This window comes from Nelusetta ayraudi, unplaced genomic scaffold, assembly GCF_046127955.1.
Source record: "Nelusetta ayraudi isolate G7.1 ecotype Tasmania unplaced genomic scaffold, CSIRO-AGI_Nayr_v1 ptg000135l, whole genome shotgun sequence".
Taxonomy (NCBI): Eukaryota; Metazoa; Chordata; class Actinopteri; order Tetraodontiformes; family Monacanthidae; genus Nelusetta; species Nelusetta ayraudi.
Window position 1 is genome coordinate 1,370,377 of NW_027466185.1, and position 23,017 is coordinate 1,393,393.

Below are 23,017 nucleotides of genomic sequence, written 5' to 3' on the forward strand. Positions count from 1 at the left end.
TCCAGTTTGTTCTGCTTTACGTGCTTGGTGCTGGCAGCGGATTCCGACGACGACGTGGAGCCGCGACACAACTCGTATTCCTGCGGATGCGACTGGTTTAAGTGGTAAAACAACGACCGCAGTTTGATTTTAGTCGGACTTGAAAAAGGCAAACTATTGCCGTGCTAGTGAGCTACTGAAACCTTTTTTCGGGACGATTTCCTCCGCCTCTCCTTGCTGCGGCATCTCTCTACAGGTGCTCGCTGTTGTGGTTTGACAGGGGCGGGGCTTGGTGACGGAGCGTACCTGGGTCTGTGTTTGTGATTGGTTGGAGGAAGAAATGACCGTAATATTAAGCTACACGATTGGCTATGATGAAAAAGGAAGTGAAACTTTTTCTATTGAACTTTTTATCGACCCCTTTTTCTCTCGTCTATCGATCGATATATATCGTTATCGAATTATTGTCCAGCCCTACACAGAAGCAATTATTGCTCAAACATTCCGCGGAGCTGAGACAAAGTCCAGGGGGACGTGGTTCTTGGTCAGTTTGCTGGCTGACTGACCCTCTTTTTGCCGCACTGATGATCTAATGTCTTGGCCCTCGCTCTCTGGCATGAGCACTTTCAAGCAAACAATCTCAAGTCCATTTGAGCAAATGAACGGACTGGCCATTTACAGTTGTCATTGCATTAGACGTTTGAGCGAATGGCCTCTGTCGTGCCTCAGAAGCCTCGCATGGCCGCCCTGTCACCTCCTTTGCACACTTTTTGGTGAAAGGGGTCCAGTTCTTACAACTAAATGAGCCGTCAAAATGTTCACCTAGGCAGTCAATCACATGGCGGCAACACAACGTAACGTCCAGCCGTCGTCTTGCTGAAGTTCAAAGTGAGCACCAGAGTGAGGAACAAAACAGGCTTGCAGGATCTTTGAATGAGGATTTCACATACCAAAGACCTACTGGGAATTTTTACCACGTCACAACTATCTCCAGCCTTGGAGATAGAGGAATTATTGAATATGCCTGCAGTCATGCCAAGGAAAATTGCTGTGTTAATGTCAGAGGTCAGAATGGTTGGAGATCACAGACAGGAATCAATCTCTGGTTGCAACCAAGGGCAACATCTGCGAATGCGCAACGCCTCCAACCTTGACGCAGTCCTCACTGTATTAGCTTCGTCATTAGTATTTATGAATCATCATTCTTGATAGTTGTACCTGATAAAGTGGCCAGCGATGACTTCAGGAGACACAACATGGAAAAAGGAGAAGATTTTACTCCCCAAAGAGGACAAGGCAAGAGATTATATTGCCATACAATTTCTGAAATAATACAGCTTTTTTAAATGTACGCACAGTCAATGACAGTCAATGGTCATAATGCACCTAATGTTTGCTTACAGCATTTCTTTTTATTATTTTTTTCTAATTGTCATTAGTAATTAAGCTGGTGACTTGTCCAGGGTGTACCCTACCTTCACCCTATGACAGCTGAGATAGGCTCCAGCAAACAAGACAGGAAGAATGGATGGATGGATGGATGGATTGATTATCAATTCCACATGTGCTTCTTAGTGGTTGTGTCGATTGAGCTTGTACGTGCAGCCGTGATCCATCCCCAGACTCTGCCTCTTGCTTGCTTGACAAGGTTGCATTCGGTTCGTCCACAATAAAATAATTAAGCAAAATTAAAAAAAAAAAAAAAAAAAGAAGTAAAAACTGAATGATCTGTCGCTGTTGGGACTAGCAGTGGATGGTCTTCACCTCCTGTTTGTGCTTCTGACTTGTACAACAGGAGGTGCCTCAGCCTTATGTTTCGGCTGAGGCAGTTGCGGGTTGAGGAGGGATCTGAAGACGGTGATCTAAGAGCCTATAAGAGCCTGTATCTCCTCTTGAGGAGCGCAAACACGCAAGACTCCAGGCGAAGTGGAGCTAGCACAGAGTGGGGGTAGAGAGTGGGAAAAAGTGTTTGAACAAACAAACAAAAAACATGACTTGAATTGAGTGGGGGTTTTGTTTTTGGAGGGAGGGGAAAAAGTGAGAGGATCTTTGGTCAATGTAGGAGCATTGTGCAACGCTGGACTGTTTTCTTGACACCCGCTAACCGTCTTTTCCTGCTTCCCCAGGATGAGCGAGCGATACACACAGGTCGGAAGTAAAGGGGCTCTACTCGTCATGGTGCTCGTGGCCAGTTTATGGGAGATGGCAGCGCCGACGGAAGCCACGGCAGGTGAGCCAAACTGCACCATCGCTTCTTTTGACGGTGATCCTCCCTTATGTTCATACACCATCGTATAATGCAAAACTTGTTATTGACAAAATTCCTACTGTGCCCCATATCTATGACTTCATACAGTTTTTCTATCATTCCGTAGTATGACTTTGTGATTTCTTTATGTTAAACAATATTTTAATATATTTCAATATATCCTGCATGTTATGGGGAATACTGTGTTTTATTCCTCCCACTAAGAAGCTCCACTCAGATCTCTAGGATCAGTCGACCTGATTGGTCAACGCCACTTTTAAATAGGTCATGTGACTGTGACCGGTCCGGGCTTTTCTGTGCCACAATAAAAGTATTCACAATATACGCGTACCCTGGTTTATCAGTGTAGTTCCTCTATTAACTCCATTTTGTTACAGCCGTGTTGTGGTACATGGCTCATCCCGCCACCTACGGACAAAACTAGTATTGTCATCAGCTCCTGCCACTTGATGGAAACTCAGTTTCGGTTTCTCAAGCTTTGGTTTCTCGACTTTCTGCATCCTCCTGAGAAATACAAACCTAAATAAAATACATTTAAGTTTGTCCTCTGAAGTTTTCCAAAGCGTTATGGTCATATTACCAAGACATAACAGTCTACCTTGATCCCACTGCTTTTTTGCGAAACCTCATCCACCCTAGAGCAGCTTACAGTACGTGTCTGACTATTCAGGCCCTGAGCTATATCGATGGTGGCAGCAATATACCGTATACAGCGAAACACATTTATTGAAAAGCTCTTTAGAAGTTATGTCACGTGACATCAAATGCCCCTTCGCAGCATCAAAGGATGAGGCTGGTAATACTCTTTTAGATTCTTAATATTGTGAGGTCCCATATTACATTGCTTCTCTCTTTGCCTCAAGTCCCACTGTTGTTCAAAAAGGATGAAAAATACATCAAGGAGCCACACGACTGTGCAGGGTGTCAGGCTGGACAAGCAAAGGCTGCACTTCTTTAGAGTCAGTCAAACATGCGTCACGTTGCTTTCACCACACACAGACACACATTAGAGCGAGGGCCTGGACTTCAAACCTTGTGTTACTTATGCCAAAAAAGCATTGACAACTCTGTTTGAAAAAACAAAAAAAAACAAAAACAAAAACAAAAAAAAAGAACATGACCAAGGAAACAATAAACAATAAACACACCATGTTATGATTGGTCAAGATAAAAGAGCCTGCGGCTCCAGAGCTGCAGGTTGCCAACCGCTGGTCTAGACCGTCAGAGAAAACCACAGAAATGTGTGTGTGTGTGTGTGTGTGGGGGGGGGGGGGGGGGGTCCATCCTATTTCTTTTGCTCACTCCACTTTTGGGTGTTGAAATAACACCATTTGTGCCAGGTCTTTGTGATGTCACAAAGGGCACTGATTAGTGAAAACGTCACCAGCGGGTCGTGGCCGCCAGCCAAATCTGTGTGGAATGTCCAGCAAACCATCAGTTCAAGATGGAAGCTAATACTAAATACTAAGAAAACTCCTTTAGGAGTAATTTCTGTGCAGGGTCAGTAAATAATTGATCTTGTGAGGCTACATCTGATCTTTGAATTTCTTTTTTTTTTTTTTGGGAGGGGGTTCTAAAATATCAAATGCTTTTATAATAATTGATGGCGACATAGAAATTAAAGGCCCCACGTGGAAGGTTTAGTAACACCTAATGGTAAGAAAGGAAACTGCAATAATGTGAATTTTGCCTCAGTGTTCCAATATTCTGTTTCACCCCATATCTTTCTCATATCTGAGGGTAAAAAAAAAGTCTTCTTCTTCTTCTTCTTCTTCTTCTTCTTCTTATTATTATTATTATTCTTATTATTATTATTATCTAAATAACTACTGTTTTATGTATTTTCTATGGCCTCCTTTAAAAAATAATATAAATTCTGTTGCCTCGCACTGCCTCATTAGCACTAGGGATGCCACGGTACAGTTTTCCCACAGTTCGGTGTGCATCATGGTTTTGGGCCCACAGTAACTGGACGGTTTGGATACCATGCGTAAGACGAAAGATGACAGGAAGAATTCTGACTGCAGAATGTGTCAGTGTGGCCGGTAAATGGAGAGGATCGATGGGGAAAAAAGGTGGAACAAATCAAGAAGCAACTTCTGTCTCAGCTCAGCTCAATAAAGAGGCCGGCGACCTTTCAACCCTCGGCTCTGCGAGACGGCCACAGCGGCAACCAACAGCAAGAGTCTTTTGTAATGTGTCAGAGTTTACAGGTGTGCCATCCCGTCTCTCTGCAGACATTCAAGGGGACAAAAAAATAAAATAAAATACAGCATTGCACGAGCGAGCGAAAAAAAATTGACCCCGGCTCACCTGTTTTTGTTGGAAGAAATAACATTCACTCAGTCCGGCTTTTTCCTTTCATCGCCCTCAATGATAAGCGGATTTATACGGCAACAGCAACGACGCCCAGGGGAAATTAGGTGGAGGTGGCCGCGGCAGAACTCGCGGCTACGGGATGGAAATTAGAGCTATGCAAAACGATTCTCGGCTGAAATGAGCGCCTTGGAGTAGGAGGAGTGTGGCAGGGGGGAGCCACCAATCATAGCGACGCAACTCGGCTAATTGCGCAACAGGAAAAATTACGGGTACGGGTGACTTCTTTCGAGCAAGACGGAGGGACACGCCACTTGATAGATCGATGGATACAGTAGAGAGATAGATAGATACTTTATTGATCTCCAGGAGATTATATTCTTTCTCCAGGAGAAGTTAACGAGGCGAAGGGAGACTCACTAAAGACGTTTTATGCGCCGTCGTCGTACTCCCCCCTCCCTCATTCCCCCCTCTGGACACCACACAGCAGGAAGTGGCTAAATTCCCTCTGTGTTTTTTTTTTTTTTTTTTTCAAACTGCTTTATTTGTTTCATTTTCTTAGCGTTGATCGGAGAGCCTGAGGTCTCGCCCTCGGAAAACAATAAATACTGTAGATAAATAAAAAATAAATTCAAGCGGACACTGCTGGTTCATTGCTCTCCGCCAGAACTTTGAGGAGGTGTGTGTGTGTGTGAGTGTGTGTGAGTGTGTGTGTGAGTTTGTTTGTTGGGGGGGGGGGCATGTTTCACCAAAGATGATGTGTTTTTCAATCAGGACCACAGAAAAAAAAAACATTTGCTTTGTAGTTTACTTTCTCACCATTGGATGGCAAAAGAAAATCCTGCTCACGCAGGCTTTAAACCACAACTTAATTCTACTCACGCCTTCCACTAAAATAAAAGCCTCACGAAGAGGAAGGATAGAGACGGTGACTGCTCGAGAGACACAATGGGGATGCTTCCTGATTCACAGTGCTGGGGCAAAAATACCATGTAAATGGAGATGAATGTGTCAGAGCTTTATGTACACACTATATATTTGCTTAAGAATGAGTGAATATGTGATACTTGTATCACAGCATGCTAATTAGCACCCAATGCTAATTTAGAAATTCACTGATCTTTCAAAAAAGTTCTACACAAATTGTGCAGGAGCTGCTACAGGACATACCTGGCTTAGTCCAGTGTTTTGTGTTTTAACTACAATTTATCAGTTGATTACCGTCATGTTCTGTGTTTCCTGTTTCATTTTGAAATCTGTTTATTCTGTTGTCAGCGTCTTTAGTTTTACTTCCTGTATTTATTGTTTGATGTCTGTCTGTCTGTCTGTCTGTCTCGTTTTCAGCCCTGCCCTTGATTGTTGTCACCTCTGTTCCCCTGGTCCAGTGTGTAAATAGTCCTTGTCTCCCTTTGTCTTTGTGGGATCATTGTCTTCTGTCCGGCTTTGTGTCATAGTGTTTAGTCGTTTTCAGGTCTGTTGTTCTTGTTTTTTCTTTGTTACTTGTTCTTTTGTACTCCCCTGCTTTTTTGTTAAGTCTCCCGGTGTGATTTTGTTAATCGTTTTCCTCATGGACACCTTTAGTTTGGTTTTGTTTATAATTTAAAATAAACCTTTTTGTCTGCAACCTCAGTGAATGTAAAGTTGTTTCAACATCAGCGTCCAGTTAGCCTCCAGATCTTGTTAGCAAATATCTGGCGAGACAATTTGTGAAGCTCACACTCTAAACGCTCGGCTGTACAGTGGGGCCAACGTTGGAAAAGAAGAGAAGTCTCAGAGTTTCAGCACCTGCAATAACAGTGAATCAATGAACCACACAATTTAAGCTGTGGTACTGCATAAGAAACTGCAGTGCTTCTGACACCTCCACTCTAATTAAACTGCACCACAGCCTTGGAGGCGGTTCCTTTATGCCTGGCGCTGTGTTGTGCTCCAGCCTCGAGTTTTGGCAGCTGCAATATCACAAGCACTTAGAAGGAATCACAGCACATAGGTTGCAATGGGAAAGGTCCGTGCTTTGAATGCGCTTCGGTATATATCTCGCCTCTGGTAATTCAAGCAGTGTTTCATTTCGCAAGTGCCCTCCTGACCTGTCACAACGTTTGCCGGCGCTGACATACGACCCCTGCCGTCGGACTTGTGCAACTTTAGATTATTGCTGGCTCGGCAACCTCAAGAATGTCCGTGTTGCAATAAAAATGACTTACAGTACATGGCGTGCAGGTGGCGGCCTTCTTGCAAGAAGTAGGACTCCCCCCACAAGTGGGAGAGCAGTAACTAACAGCAGGGAAAAGCTAGCGAAGTTTGTCGCTTGAACACAGCAATCAATCCATGAGCTCTCTGTTTACGGCTGCATTTAGTCGTGCTCCCTCAGTTGGCAAGGTCCTCTTCTCCGTCACCGTTGGCACAAACAAGGAGTGAATAGTTTGAAGGGAAGGTGTGTTTTGTCACGGGAGGGCTCTCCGGCTCATTGTGTCAGTTTTCCAGTGGGATTTACGCCCTGTGATCTTCCTGTCAAGGATCATTGCTCTGTGTGGCAAGTGGGGTTTTTTTTGGCTGAGCGCACCCACTCACACAACACTCTGCGAGCAAGCGTTGATTTTATTATTTTTTTTTGCAACAGCCCTACAAGTGGTACAAAATACACAAAGGACATTTATTTTCCCCTCCGTCACCTGAGAGCAACACAGGAGAGATGCTGTGTTGCTCTCGGGGGCGGGGGGGGGGACTTTTCAGTTCTCGCTTCATGTGCTTTTCGTTCAGCAGACCGCCAAAAACAGACAAAACACCTAAAATACTTGAAGCAAACAAGCAGGAAGTCCCTGCTGGTGGAATCAATGCTGTGCTTTCTCTGTTTCAGCTCATCAAACAAAGCTCATGGGTTAATTAGTGAGTGTCTGAGGTGTGAACAGGTGGATTTGTTAACTTTTGGATGTGGTGGAATTTCCAGGGTGGATGATCGTTTGACTTGAGGACTTCCTTTTGAGCTCAGATGCCAAAAGTTGAAGAGAAATTCAGTGAGTTTGAATCGTGGCAAGAAGAAAACTTTCAAACTAGAAGTCGAGTGAACTTTTGATTTTTTTTTTTTTTTTTTTTGGCTCATGCTGCCGTTTGCAACTAAAGAAGTTTGGTGACAAGGAGTTGCAGTCAACCTTGGTGTAAAAGTCTGGTGACTACTTTATGGTCCACAATTAAACTAGAGGAGTCTCTTCTTTTGTCGCATGGGAGTGATGGCTTTGTCAAAATTTGCTTCTACTTTTTTGCATGACATAACTAACAATTGCACCCGCCAGAAGGTTTGCTACTTCCCTCAAACTATCACCTTTGTCCATCTTGTAAAGAGCCTATCGAAAGTGTTTGTTGGTGAGCAGGTGAAAGGTAATTTGAGGAACCTCTGATTAATCAAATTCAAGAGTGGGCCAATCAGATGAGGCTAGCTCCTGGTTAAGCTAGTAGCCACTCCAGTCCCAGGCTTGTTTAGCGCGGCTGTGCTGCGATGTTGTCTGTGCTAAATGTGAAAACGTCATCCATGCTACAGCAACTTGCGTTGCTTAGCAGGCTAGCAGCTGCTCCTGTTATTCTTTTGCTTCTGTGGCTTTTAAGGCACAGAAGATGTTTGCTTTTACAATCCAATAGAATTTTGATTCCCAAAGTTTTCTGTTGGAGCTCGGTAAAAAGCAGGAGAAACAGGACTGAACATCTGAACAATGTCATGCGAGGTTACGATGCACACGCTACATCTGTGACCGGTGGGCTTATCGGCACCGGCCTCTGACGGCTCTAGCAACTGATGCAAAAGACCCTGGCCTTGAACTTCAGACCACTCACCTGTTGATTCTTGTCGTCGGGGAGGAAATGCCAAACCTCTTCATGCAAGGGACCCACCCACTACACAAGGGTTAATTGAGCCGCATGGGCACTGGAGAGAGGTTGTGATGGCTAAAGAAATCCACTGTTCATCTGTTTTGTGCGAGATAATTAGTCCATATACCAGTCAGAAAGATATGATCAGTCCCGACCTCGAGGGCAGGGTACTACCCTCTTTAACAAACTATCATGATTTTCTTCATTTGTGTGCCGGCAGAAGTGACAACCAGTTTGCCGTTTGCTTTTGATTCAAAACACAAGATGCGCATGAAGCACTGGAAATGGAAGAGACATTGTTCTCCTCCCTTTCAGCTGTTCTTCGCTGGAAGTACAGTAGCTCTTCATCACCACTTGTTTTGCTCTGTTTCGACCTGTAGGTGCAGCATCACGCCCTGAGGTTTTTTTTGTAGCTGGAGCTGCTACATTAAATCCTCTTCAAATGCAATGTTTTTGTTTTGTTTTTTTCAAACTCTCCTACTGTACAAGTTCATCACCATGGAGCTTCAGTTAATCATGCATCAGGGATAGCAGAAATAATAAACATTTAGAAAGGAAATTGTGAGATACTTTTGATATGTTTGCTTTTCAATGAGTTTTTTAATGAATCCGTGAAACCGATAATCCTCATTGTTTATGTTTGTTTGCTTTGAGCTCAGATTGACGAAAAATGAAATGAAATGAAAAAAAACAGAATTATATTAAAAGATTATGAAACTAATCGGAGGCGACATTCTCAAGGTAAACAGAAATTTCAGGACACAAATGTGACTCGAGGCTGCTCAATATTCCATTTGTACTGTGAGTTGAGTCAAATGCCAGTATAATGTTGTTATTCCCATGCTAGCAGTTATCTAAGAACGCAATTAGTCTATCAGAAAGAAAGTGATTCTGGAAATTCAACCCCTTGAGACATCACAAGGGTTATCACTACTACTCTCAGGACAATAGTCGAAGCGAGGTGTTCACATCCTCTTGTTTTGGTCCCTTCCACACATGTAGGGTCCAACAAATCACCAGAGTCCAGGGAGGAAGATAAAATCAAGCATTTGGGGACAAGGTTGCAAACAGATGTTGTTTTTTAATAGGTATTCCTTTGAGTCTATTCCAACTAGGTTCCTTCATCCACACAGTTGATGTTCCTTTCTGTTCGTTCCTCAACCACGAGGAGATAATCATTAGCTGTGTCAAGCAGAGCCAAGTAAGTTGAGTTTCCAAAGCAATACCTTTTGAAATTCCATTGTCACGCCTCTCTTTGAGAAAAAACAAACAAAAAACAGAACTTTAGTGCCATGGTGCAGCAGCAGCAGCAGCAGCAGCAGCAGCAGCGTATCCTGATCTGCCATGGTGCAGCAGCAGCAGCAGCAGCAGCAGCAGTGTATCCTGATCTGCCACGGTGCAGCAGCAGCAGCAGCAGCAGCAGCAGCAGCAGCAGCAGCAGTGTATCCTGATCTGCCACGGTGCAGTGCAGTGACGGCTACGCCTGACCGTGCTCCTTTACGGTGGCACCACTGACCCATTTCTCTGCGAAATCTCTCTTCTCCCGATGACGGGAGGGTGTGGGGGGGGGGATCCATGTTAAAACACCCCCCCTCCCTTCAAATTAGCAGCAGCACCCCACTCTGCAGTGTTTCCTCCAGAGAAACACCTGTGCAGCTCCTCTCGTTTCTAAAGCAGCTTGGGGCTCGCCTTGCAGAGCGTCAGTAAGCATTCCCGCCACTTCTGGGGACTTTGCATCATTCTGGGTTGGAGTAGGAGGAAGTTTCAGAGCGTTTTCCAGCTGAAGTCTCTCATTCTGTCCAGTTTGGAGGCCGTTGCCTGGGCAGCAGAATTTAAAAACGCATAGGGTTTGTGGTGTTGGGAATGAACAGAAGTGGCAGGAGGAGGGACTGGGACTCTCAACAGTTGTTGAAATCAGAACGTCACCTTTAAAGCAACACAAGGTCACTTTTTGACCATAAAATAATGGTCCTAAACTCAGTGAAGATAGATAACAAGTTAATAGAGTGAATGGTGCCACCTCGCCAGCTGGAGGGGGGTTGTGCCGGCTGTAACCGCACTGTGTAACTTTCCCATCCATACTGGTGCATTTGTGTGATGTAATCACGTAGAGGACGACCTGCTTTACAGCAACGTCACATGTAGGTAGCTACTCATAGCTAGCTTTAGCCAAGGGCTACTCCAATTTTTTTTTCCTAAATCAACGCCACGGCCGAGCCAGCCACGAAATCCAACAAGGTTTTGTCTGAAGAGGCGAAGCAAACAAAGAGAGACAGTGATCGAACACGAATGCCAGACTCGGATAAGTATTGGACCAGCTTTTCCACTTAGTGGCGCTGAAAGCTGAAAGAGGAAAAGGGCTTGAAGTCTGATGGCGACCTAGCTTTGATGGTACTGGAATTGTCAGTCATATATTACATATATACATATTTATTATCTTACCCAGTCATTTGATTTCTTATTATGTGGCGTCCATAGGGGAACTATTTGTCCACAGTTTGTAACCGAGATCTGGGAGAATCTAATGCTGCCCGTTTTGATAGTTGAGTAAAACAATAATGTCTTGTCTTGAAAAGTTGCCGATTCCATTGTCCATGCAGTCGGTGTAATGAGTAAGCAGTGTGGTCGTGAGGTACCGTGAGGATATTGTTGTTATCGGTTGTTTATAGATAACGTTAGCATGCTAGTTCAGGTTCTAGTTCTTACACAAAGGCTTGTGATTGTATTTAGTTACTCCCAAAAAAGTTGTTATGTTTTCACGCATTAATAGATGTGACAGTTGATGGTCCTGTTTTTATGCCTCCAATTGACCATGCGCCCTGGCTAATTGGCCAAGAGGATATCCCTTTGGCCGAACGATTTGCGCGCATGACTATTACCCCAGACTCTGCCATGTGAGTTTGTCTGAGATGGTGATATGGCCATTTATTGATTAATTTAATGTCTATTATTCTATTTTCGTTTATTTGCACTTGCTGTTTACTGCGTAAAGACATTGTGAACTGTTTCTGGTTTGCTGCAATCAAGCCTGTGAGGAGCAATTCAAAGTATATTGGGGAAAACTGTCATGTACATGACCAATAATTTCAATTGTGCAGAGGAGGACAGAGCCAGTAACATCTTCTATATTCCTGCAGATAAAGAGGCACAGTCTTCTGCACCCTGTCTGTAACCAGCAGCAGAAGCCCTGAATGAAACAAGACTATGGATGTCTCTGCTTCAAATGACTGTTTGATTCTCACAATATAATGTGGTTACAGCTCACCAGGCAGCTGACTAAAGAATGTGAGAAAGTTCATCCACTTCAGATATTCCCTCAACAGTTCTACATCTACATCCATTGTTGACGCCCAACACTGTGAGCACTGGAAGTATCACTACGAATTGTACTGATGTTTATTATTTACTTATTTATTTTTACTGTATTTATCAATCTATGTTTATGCTGCCTTATGATCTGTTTCTTGTGTATTTTTAGTGTAGCATCTATTAACATCTGGAAAAGGGACTACCGATGGAAACTAGCCCTCAGCTAACTTGGTTATATTTACTTTTGCAAGAAAATGTTGATTATTATACCTTTTTAAGGAATTAAGAAATTGGGGGGGTGTAGTAATGAGTCCAAGTTACCTAGTATCACTTTAAAGTTTAAGGGTGTAATATTTGGAGATTGTGAGATGAAACAGCAACATCAAGTGGTTACATTTTAGATTGCAGTGGGAGGGAGTTTGCCAGTGAACTACAGCGACCTGAGTACACAAATCTAGATACCTCGTCCACCTTCTTCTTCTTTGCTTTATTTGAGGACGCGAGCGTTCACCCTTACTACAAAATGGGCTGTCAGGCGGCAGGATTGTCCACACCGGACTTCCTTTGAAATATGGTGGTGCAAGATGGCAGTTAACTGGGAACAAGACTCTTATATATAAATAAGAACTTCTCTATTGGTAGGAAAACCCAATTACTTTTATTGAACTGTGAGTATACACTTTTATTAATGTATTTATGGACATGGGAGGGGATTACCAATCTAAAAATCATAAATTAGGCCAAATTCTACAGACTGGACCTTTAATATCGCTCTGTCAAGGCAGAGCAGTTGAGTCCAGCGTTGATCGTCTGGAAGCATGAGACTTAAAAAAAAGCAAAACAACAACAACAAAACACTGTCACCAGTGTTGGGGTGGGATTCAAGTGGTCGTTTGGTTTGTTTTGGTGAGCATGCAACTGGTCCAGCGGTGAGTGAGTGAGTTTGGCAATCATGTGATCTCCTTCTGCCGAGGACCTGACTGGCCCTGCAGAAATGTGAGTTTTGTGTGAGATTTGGGTATTCAATGCAAACAAAGGATCTGTTCTGGGATCAACGCATAAGAATAGATGGGTGTGTTGACATCAATGACAAAATAGCTAAAAATTACAACCTTGGGCCATTTGCATAAAAATAATAAGCAGCAAGGAGTTGTAAACAATGGTAAAGGAATCCTGCAACAACTTGTTTTATTTACTTATTTTGTTTTTTTTAATGATGATGAGACAAAGTCTGCAGCAGAGACCTGAGAGATATCCTGAAGAGACCCGGCCGGCTGTCTGGTTTGAATAAATCATCTATTCCAGTGGTGATGCAATTGAAGCTTCCCTTATTCTTCCCCCTCTCTTTCTCTCACTCTCCCAGCACCTTATCATGTGCGAACCGGCACCTGCGAAGTGGTGGCACTGCACCGCTGCTGCAACAAGAACAAGATCGAGGAACGGTCACAAACTGTCAAGTGCTCCTGCTTCCCCGGCCAAGTGGCGGGCACCACCAGAGCTGCCCCATCCTGCGTCGACGGTACGCCTCAGCTAAGTATCATTTGGCCTTGTTTCCTACTTTTCTTGGGAAAAATTCTCCTCAAGAAGTAGAAGAAGGTGGCATTGAGAGACAGAGAGTTTGTTTGTTCTACGGAATCAACTTCCACCATTTTTTTTTTTTTTCTAATCAGAGCTTAATGTGCAAACTGCTTCACCCAATGGCGTGATGGACATTCACGTTCGTTTTCTCAGTCAACGCTAAGGGCAGCGCTAATGGCCAGTGCTGATGGCCAGTGCTGCTAGCTGACCTACATTAATATTTACAACTTTTCCGACAAAAACCATTCCACCGCTCATCCTTCCCTTAGAGAGTAGGTGAAAGTGAATAATGACTTTCACGTTACACAAGGCTATTGGTGGAGCTTTAACTTATGTTTTATCATTACAAACAAATGATTACCTCCTGTCCCAAAGCCACCGCCCGGCTGGAGCGTCGCATCAGCGCGGAGGATGCAGAATTCTGGCCGCACTCCAGAGGCGCTGGTGTCTGAGCCACTGCCTGACATTTCAGTATTGACATTTTGTGCGAGGCGGAGCTGGGAGTCGCTGGCTTTAGCTTAATGCTCCACTTGGGAGGTTGCACCAGAAAAATAATTAAAGAAAAGAAGATCAGCACTTAACCTTTTAATTATCCTTTCTTCAGAAAACCAGATGACATTTGGCAGTGCGCCGTGTGGCACAGTCTTCTCCTTGTGTTAAGATGAATGAATGAATGAATGAATGAATGAATGAATGATCTGAATAGGGACCAGCACAATCTCCACAGAAGTTAATACGTTTTGTTTTTTTTTTGTTTTTTTTTTTCATTTTAGTTTTTTTAAAGAACGTGAGGAATGAATGCCTTCTGCAGATGGTGCACCATCCTCTGGACTGAAGTACTTCAACAAACTAAAAAAGATAAGCGTCAGATATAAGATGATGTTTTTTGTAAACCAAGTATGAGATGCAAAGCAAAAAAAAACAAAAAACAATGAAGCATTTTGCTTCTATGATGCAGCATATGGAGGCGCCACTGCCACTGAACATTCAAAAGGTGCATTTTTTTTTTTTTTAAATCTCTGAGCAAACACACAAAACTTAAAACACAGCTAGTTTATTTAAATTGCCTTTGTGCCATAAAGATTTTGACCACCAGCTATCATAGTTTTGCACTGCATGTAAATCACAATTAACAGGAGAACAGTAATTTGCGATGACCATGCTGTTTCCTTACTGTATTTACCAGCCATCCCTTTCTTCCTTCCTGAGTGTTTCCAAGCCTCATCTGATGTGACATAAACTGCATCGGACTGAAACACGCAAACACACTTTGGGGACGTCCACGTCGTCAGCGCTCCCAGTTCATTTCGCCGCAAAAACCTTTGTGGATTCTTTGTTAACCCGCCATCTGTTCGCAGTTGACCCAGTGTGAGCTTTTACGCCTTAACGTTGCCATAAAAACCCGCGGCCGCGCGCTCCAAATTGGTTCCCCTATGTCATTAAGTATTTCGTTCTATGCAATTTGTTCTAGCAAGGCCCCGGATTTTAACAACCATCCTCTTCATTAGAGGGAGCGTTAATGCTGGGGGAGAGGGATGTGGGACGCAGATAATGACCTCCGTTATATGCCAAATTCAAATGATATTTCGTGCAATGGAGTAATGGTGGCTTAATGTTCGCTTTTATGAAGGCAACCAGGGCGGTGTCCTCACTGTTGATGTCATTTTCTCTGTGAAAGTTGATTCTTTTTTTCGTCACACGTTTCTCCAGATTCAACCTGTGCGCGTTGGAAATGTACCACAACCCCCCAGAAACTTTCCGGGTTTGAATGTTCACAATCCAACCGTCAGCAACGGAAAAAGTAAACGCAATTTGATTTTAGCAGACACACCCATTAAAACCAGCAGCTGCAAAGACTTTATCTTTGCATCATGGGTGTGCAACGAGTGATTGATTTAAACAAATTCCTCAAACATGTATAAAAATCGAATTTAGCTATTCCCCCCCCCCCTGATAGTGATCTATTCTTTAAGCTTCTGACGTCAGTTTTCTTTGAATGGGGACCTATTCTACTCATTTTCGGGCCTTGGTATTTGACTTCTGGCCCCTCCAGAGCAGCGACACACGATTCCCCGCACTGAAAGCTTTGTAGATCTGTGTCTCTCACTGCACCGCTTCCTTGTATTTCCTGCATCCCGTAAATACGATCTGTTTACTTCACTCCACCCGCGGCCTCCTCTGTGTACGCCTCCCGTCGAGCCCACTCCGCTGTGATTGGTCACACTCTTGGTCGTTGCCGAGCCACACCTCCTCAGTTTGCCGGTGCGGGAGTTGAGAGTAAACAGCAAACTTTACGAAACCGTCACAATTTAAACTCTTTTGAAAATGTCAAACTCAGAAATACAGCCTTATGTGTTGGATCCTAAATCTGATACGGCAGAAAGAGATTTGTGCACCTAAGTTAGATTCATACAAGCTGTGAGTAAACAAACGCACGAGTATTTCCTCCCAGATCCAACCTTTGCTAAGCTACTATTATTTATTTCAGATACGTTCCAAAATAAACTTCATAGCATATCTCACTACATGTTGCACATCTGTGCTATTGTGCACATGCCACGGTTGGATGAAAAGCGTACTTTATCCACGTCTATATTTATGTGTTTAAGCCTAAGGCACCCTGATTGAAAACTTTACCTTAGCTCTGTGTATGCACTCTATAATGTTACAGCTTTTGTATGATTACTTACACAAAATAAACACAGTTGGGACACTGATAAGTTGTTACTTACAGTAGGTTGTGTTTCCACTGGCCCTACATAGGATTTACTCTTTGTATTGACTGTGTTTTTGTTTTGTTTTGTTTACAAGACATTTTAACAGGGCGTCGAATGATTTTGTTTAATCCTATCAAAACACTGTCCTAGCAGAGGAAATGTAGACGAAGAAACAATCACTTGAGTCTCAGAGTTCATTATTAGAGAAGACTATCCGCACAACTTAAGTCCACACAAAGCGCAAAAAACAGGAAAGACTCTATTCAACCAGTGTTGACATGCTAGCAGCATTAAAATCGCTGGTAGAATCACTACCTCTTAAGTTTCGCTGCCAGCGAACACAACACAAAAGAAGATCACGGAGTTTGCTTGTTTGGTGGCTAACAGCTAAACGACACGATTCAGCGGCTGTACCACGATACAACTTCCGAGGCAGAGCAGGGGAGGGCGGGGCCTGGCCTACAGCGTGCTTTAGCATGGCCACGTATGGAAGTCCGGCATGCATTGACGTCAATGCGACCGCAATTAAAAAAAGAAAAAAAAAACAACAACGGTAAAACACAGTGGGCAGAACCAAGCACATCAACTTAGGCTCCCGTCCAAATGCATTAACCTCATTATTTGACGCTTTGGTATCGTTTGACATTAGTTTGACACTAGCATCCAACATTGTAACAGTATTTAGAGGTCAGAAAAGAGGAAAAGCATAATAGGTCTCCTCTAAGTTATTCAGATGTTTCTTCCTGGTGTTGTATTGTTGTATGTTGTATTATACAAAGTTAAGTAAACCATCTTTGAGTTGTGATGTACCAACAGCTATTTTTTCCCTCCAATTGCAGCTGTAAGGAGAACAAAGGCAACACTGCCAATACCAATAAAGTATACATTTTTGCAAAGAACCGCCGTCTCAGTTCACATAATGAAGAAGTTGGATTTCAGCGATTTAGATCAGGGAACTACACAAACATCTTGCAGCATCTTGGACCGAATTCTGTGGACAATGCAGGTCAAGCTATTTTTTGACCGCTGGCCCTTTGGCTCTCCACTGTCTCCACAGCTGCGATAGTGGAGCAGAAGTGGTGGTGCCAGATGCATCCGTGCCTCGATGGCGAGGAGTGCAAAGTGCTGCCCGATCTGAAGGGCTGGAGCTGCGCTATGGGAAACAAGATCAAAACGACCAAGGTGAGAAGCAAACAAAAAACAACCGCTTCTCTTCCACCACATTCAGACTTGTTGAATCCAAACGGCCCAGATTCCTCAAGGTCATCTGTTACCATCCCCTGCTAATGTTTGCAGTCAGTGCCAGGGCTTCTTGGCGGCTTCACTAATCAATGGCCTGCCGTGTCGCCTTCACACTTCCTGGCCACTTTCAACACCCAAACTGGCCAATTACTCACTCCAGTTACCTGGCTTTTAACGTAACACGACACCCCTCACTCATCCTTTCAGTATGTTATGATGAGCCGTAGACTTTTGCTTCAACCTCTTTCCACGTATTTAATTATTAAAACGTGCCCACACTTCACCTGACTGGAGCCAGGAGCCTGGAGCCTGTAGCCCGAGGATATTGATTGAAGGACCGTAGTCGGGGACTCAAAATGGGATACTTCTCTTTTTTTTCCTTTTTTTTTTACCTTTGGGTATTCTGAGACAAGTCTGAATGTCTGGAAATTGACTGAAGCGGTCATTAGATCTTGGCAAGACCTTGACAAGTACGAGAAGTGAACATTTTCTTCTGTTGTCTTTCTGAACATGCATGACGGAGAAGATCTCAGCGGACAGGGACCAGCTTTGGTAACGTCGGATTCTCGCCAGCCAAAGTCCAGGTAACATTCTGACTTTTGTTTCTTTGAACCTTTTCATTAAAGACCATGACCAAGACCTGTCAAACTTCCGTAAATCAAGAAATTTAAATTTGCTGTATAGGGTCTCACATTTTCGTACAATAAAAACTGACGATGCATTCCATCCTGAAAGAAAGATGAACCTTCACAGAGATTTAAAGAGGAGCAAAGGTGTGCATGATTCATTAAAGACAACAACGAGGCATCAGAGCGAACCCGTGGGTTTACCTCGCACACCTTTGAATTCAGACAAGTTTCTTAGGTTTCCCATCTGTCCGCAAGCTAGTCAAAGCAGCGTGGAGGTCAGGCTTTTATTCTCATCTCTGCGGCCCTTCAGTGGAGAGATAGGAAAAAAAAAGGTGAAACGGAAAGGTGGAATACGACAACCCAAGCTGTTTCAATCGTTCCATAGGACAAATGTGTGCTATATAGAAAGAAGGCACCTTGAGAGCCTCAAAGTGTGTACAAACAGCAACGGGCTGCCTCACAATCTGGGACACAAGCAAGAATGCAGACAGCCAGGGAGGCAAAGTGTCTGATGTGCAAAATTGCAGAGTTGCAGCATAAAAGTTGCACTTTCTAAGTGTAGAGATGGCAGCAATAGGACATCCTGATGATTTATTTTTTTTATCCCACTGCTGTTTCTCCAGTGATAGAGGTCTTACCAACCTGAGAATAAAACTCCGCTGACATCTTCGATCAGATCCTGTGTGCTATAGACAGCTGTGCAAACCGGCAGGTGACAGCGACCCCACCCTTTTGTTTGTTCTGCCCTTTGGTTCTCGCCCCGAGCATGCAGCATGGTTCAACAAGGCTTCAGTTTCAGCAGGAAGCTGACATCTGAGTGAAACTTCTTGTGGAAAATAGAAGCATGGCATGATGGACAAAAAAAGAATGTAGATATCAAAGAACAGTAGGTATAAAATAATTGAAAAATGGGTAGAGTAGGCGACTTTGAAAGGGACTTCAGAACACAGCTAAAATAAGGACCTGTCAATGTTCAACGCTCAATTTGCCAGTAAAAGTGCTTGGCAACAGTATGTCCACTGTCCTGGGTGGAAAAATAACCCAGTCATTGTTCACTGGTTGCACTGGGGGACCCCAAGCAGTTGGAGCCATGAGATCATATGACCACCGCATGAGCTCTCATAAACAATTTATCACGCAACGACGTCCATCCTAATTTGACGTTAAAACAGTTGAAATGGATTGGACTCTTCATCTCAGTCTTACACACTGGGAGCGAATTTGCTAGGCAAATAATTTCAGCGAATGTTCGTGGAGCGACAAAGCAAGTGTTATTTTTTCACTCTTGTGTCGAATTTTTCGGAGCTTGTGGCCAAATAAAATGATGTTGGATGGTCGATGACGTTGCATTACAACATCAGTAATGTTCTCTCCCTCTGCAAACGTGGAGCCAGTTGATGGAATAGTCTTCCAAATTGTGCGATGGACATTCTAAGGTACTGGCCAAATTTGAGCTCCTGAAAAAAATATTTTATGGTAACAGGAACTTCAAAAATGTGGTCAAAAAACAGTTTATAACTGCCGCTTCTTAGCCAAACATTTAGTATCTTTCACCTTCGCCGCTGCATTTTCACCTGACCTACAGTATATATCCAACTGACACACACAACACACCCTCTCAAGACAGAAAAAACAAATAATAATAGTAATAATAATAACAATAATAATAATAATAATAATAATAATAATAATAATAATAATAATATATTAATTTTAGCTATACAATAAGCAGAATACACATGTCCACTATAAATGAAGGTACTCGGCATACGAAAGTCATTAATTTAATTGAATGGCTACAATACTTCTGTCCAGAACAATATTGGGTGAACCCAAAGACTTCTATTAATTTTCTGTTTTAATCCAACCATCACCAGGAGTCAGTTGAGGATGTAGTCGACTCTATTGTTTCACCTTTGGGGCAACAGAAAGAGCCCCAAACTTCAATCGCTTAGTGAATTTTGTACGCATATTCGCTTGGTGTGTACAGAAAAAAAATTGCTGGCGAAACATTCACATTTTCGCATCGCTTATTCACGTAGCTTTGCCTTTTTCCTGGTGTGTAAGGACCTTTACAGTGCCCTTCTTGTTTTACTGCCATCAGTACATTGCATTGTTTTTATATGTTACAGTGTAGTTTACTGCACGCAGCAGCATGGGTTCAATGGCCTGTTTGGGGCGACTTCACCTACGTAGGTTGTGATGCATGAACTGGTAGCAATAGCGCTAGGGAAGTCAATGACCTGAAGACAATGTTTGGGGTTTTTGCGCTAACAATTAGCACAATTAGCTTTTGGCGGTGAAACGTTCGGCACACAAAGAGAAAATCTTTCCCAGATTCCGGATCCTACATGCCCGGATCAAAGTTCCCAAGCAGCAGAGGTTTCCGAAAAAGAAGCCGCGCCAATTACTTAAATGAATTCCTCAAATGCAAGGTTGCGCTGCTGCTTAGTCGAACCTCTCGGCAGAGCCTCAAGCCTCAGGTACCTTGTGAGGAGAATTCCTTGCCAGCTAAATTAGCACTTTTCAGCCACCAATTAAACAAGCCCAACACCCCACCGCCAAAGCCTCTGTTCCGCCGGAGATATTTTTAGCATTGTATCACACAGACGCTCATGTCGTGTTAATTATTTCACCCTCCGTTCCCAAAGTGCCAAACAAGCTGGATCCATCCCTCCTCAGACTGGGCTTGGGCGCGGCTCCGAGTCTTTGTCTTTTTAGCGCTGAATTATTCTCAGATTAGTGGCACATTAATCACGATGGCAGCTCGGAAAGTAAACGTCTCCAAAGGGGGAGAATATATTGCGGCCTGCAGAAAGAAAAGGAGACAAAGGCGGTGGCGTTCGGTGAAAATTTATGGCATCGTTTAACCCGACATTTGATATGATCTTGCAGGTTTCCTTGTCAGTGTGACGGAGCGGACTGATGTTTTTCGGATTGTTTTTCCTCTCCCTGCATAATGGGGGATGATTTATACGATGCAGCGCTGCTGCTGCCACCGCCGCTGTCGCCCATTCTCTGTCAGACGACCCCTTTGCAAATTAATCTTACCAGGCTGTCAGAGCTGTCTGTTTACTACAGAATGCCCGGCACTGATAATAGAGCCCTACAAGTTCACTGTCGGCTCCCTCTGGTCCGTCAACCCCCTATGTGGCAGATGCCGCAGCGGCCGTATCAGCATGAGCGGACATCGTGAGATGAAGGTTGTGTTTCTGATTCTGATATCAATCGCTTCACTGTTTTCACTGGGACTCAACCAATCAGGTAATGGACTCCATTGCCCAGCTGCCCTTTGTCGGGCTAATTGCATTGGCACGTCAAAGTGGGAAAATAAAAATGGGACCCAATGAGATTTTCAAATGGTTAGTGCATGTAACAGAACCTGCTATATATGCAATTTGAATGACCACTTTTTCTGCACTTAGGAGCCAGAACCCAGCAGTCTTAGAACAAAGTCGCCAGGGCCAATGCAAAGAGATAAGCAACCATCCACGTTCACGTTTGCGCCTGCTAACTATTTCAAATGAGCCTAATGTGCATGGATGGAGAGAAAACCCATGCAGAGAGATCAGCAAAAGCCCTCGAATGAAAAGGGGACTTGGAACCCACGACCTCTACAGTGCCGACCGCCGTGCCGCCCACAATAAGAAATGTTTCAAAGCGGATTCGATATTGGCATTTATGGAATAATTAATGTGTGCTACGCCTGAAGTTCACAGTGCACCGGCAGTCAGGGAACAGACCGTTTGATTGGCGGCGGATGTTGGCAACAAATGTTGCGGCATTTAATTGAGGAGGGCTGCTGGATGCCTCCTGGACTCCTGAGCGACGCGCACGCAAGCAATCAAAACCAGCATTAATTAGACACACAGCGATGCAAAGGATGCTAAGGAGGCGTCCTCTTTTTTTTTTTGGTAAAGCCAAAAACCCAATTGACAATTCTGTCTTTGGCTTCACTTTACCGCAGCAGGCAACGCGAGAAACAAAGACGAGGCCTTGAACGTTGAATAATGCATCTGACTTGATTTTTTTTTGCGGCAGGCTCTGCCAAAACATGGCTGCCATGTCAGTCAGTGTGGGCGGTATCTTCGAGTCCACTCTCCAGCTTTGCGTTCATAAAAGTTGAGCTGTTAAAGCAGGTCGCGCTCCCTTTCACTCCTCTGCTAGGCTGAGTGTTGTCTTCGTGATGTGCCAGCGAGATTTATGCGTAGCCTCCGTGCACAACCCACTGCATGCATAGATCTAAAAGAGGTTATGAGAGTGACCTATTAAGTGTAAGGGTTTGATCGCATTGACTTCATTTTCGCTTTCCCTTCATTCAGCAGGTGAGCCCATGGAAGGCTTTTTTTCACCATCAAAGAGGGAAGGAGCGCAAAAGGACCTCTCTGTAAATAGAGACTTTTCTTTCCTTCTGTCAGGACTGCAATCAGTCTTTTGGAAAACTGAATAGTTCCCCTTGAACGTTTGCAGACACCGAAAAGTGAAGAAATGTGAGTGATTCTTTTCCGAGGCACTCAACAGGATTAGCCTCGCCGGACTTGCAGTATTCACTCACTCAACATTGTACAGCTTATAGTTGGACGACAACGGTGAACTTTTTGTGCTTTTGCTTGTTTGCCTCTGTGTTTATTTCTGGAGTTTTGCAGCACAGAAAACTGACTCATGAGCAAAATATGCAGTCCAAGATGTGACTTTGTCTTATTGGTCAGTTGTGGCTTTCCTCTTTTAACAAGGTGTTGTTTCCAAGATCTGATATAGACTCAAACATGGCAGGGCCAGAGACAATGCCGGCAAAAAATACAACTAACCTCATCGAGATGGTGATGAAGACGACGGCTGATATCCACCAAGAAGATCAGCGTCAATAAACTCCAGAAAATATGTGGATGCTTCAAACCTCACCGCTGCATTTTAATGCAGACTATTTTCTGTTGCTGCCTCATAGCCCCACCGGTGTTCAGGTTTAACACACACACACACACACACACGCACACACACACAACCTTTAAATCATGGGTTCCGACATTTTCTCAAGGTAAAACCTAAATAAATCTTTTGAAAGTTCCAAAAAGTGCTTTGATCACCTTCCACTAGGTATCTGTAAGTAATGAGCATCA

At 43.7% G+C, this 23,017-nt stretch overlaps 1 protein-coding gene across 3 annotated transcripts in view; it reads left to right on the forward strand.

The window, feature by feature from the left end:
• Positions 1–22,794, forward strand: part of LOC142905214 (chemokine-like protein TAFA-2) — a 69,454-nt gene extending 46,660 nt beyond the window's left edge. For 2 of the 3 annotated variants that reach the window (XM_076051776.1, XM_076051777.1), the window contains 5 exons: positions 2,106–2,209; positions 13,098–13,253; positions 17,087–17,211; positions 17,798–17,855; positions 22,223–22,794. In XM_076051776.1, coding sequence (XP_075907891.1) covers positions 2,107–2,209; positions 13,098–13,253; positions 17,087–17,211; positions 17,798–17,827 — 414 coding nt within the window. In that variant the 5' untranslated portion in view covers position 2,106 and the 3' untranslated portion in view covers positions 17,828–17,855; positions 22,223–22,794. The remainder of the gene's footprint in view (positions 1–2,105; positions 2,210–13,097; positions 13,254–17,086; positions 17,212–17,797; positions 17,856–22,222) is intronic. The other variant, XM_076051779.1, reaches the window with a different exon arrangement.
• Positions 22,795–23,017: the final 223 nt, after the last annotated feature.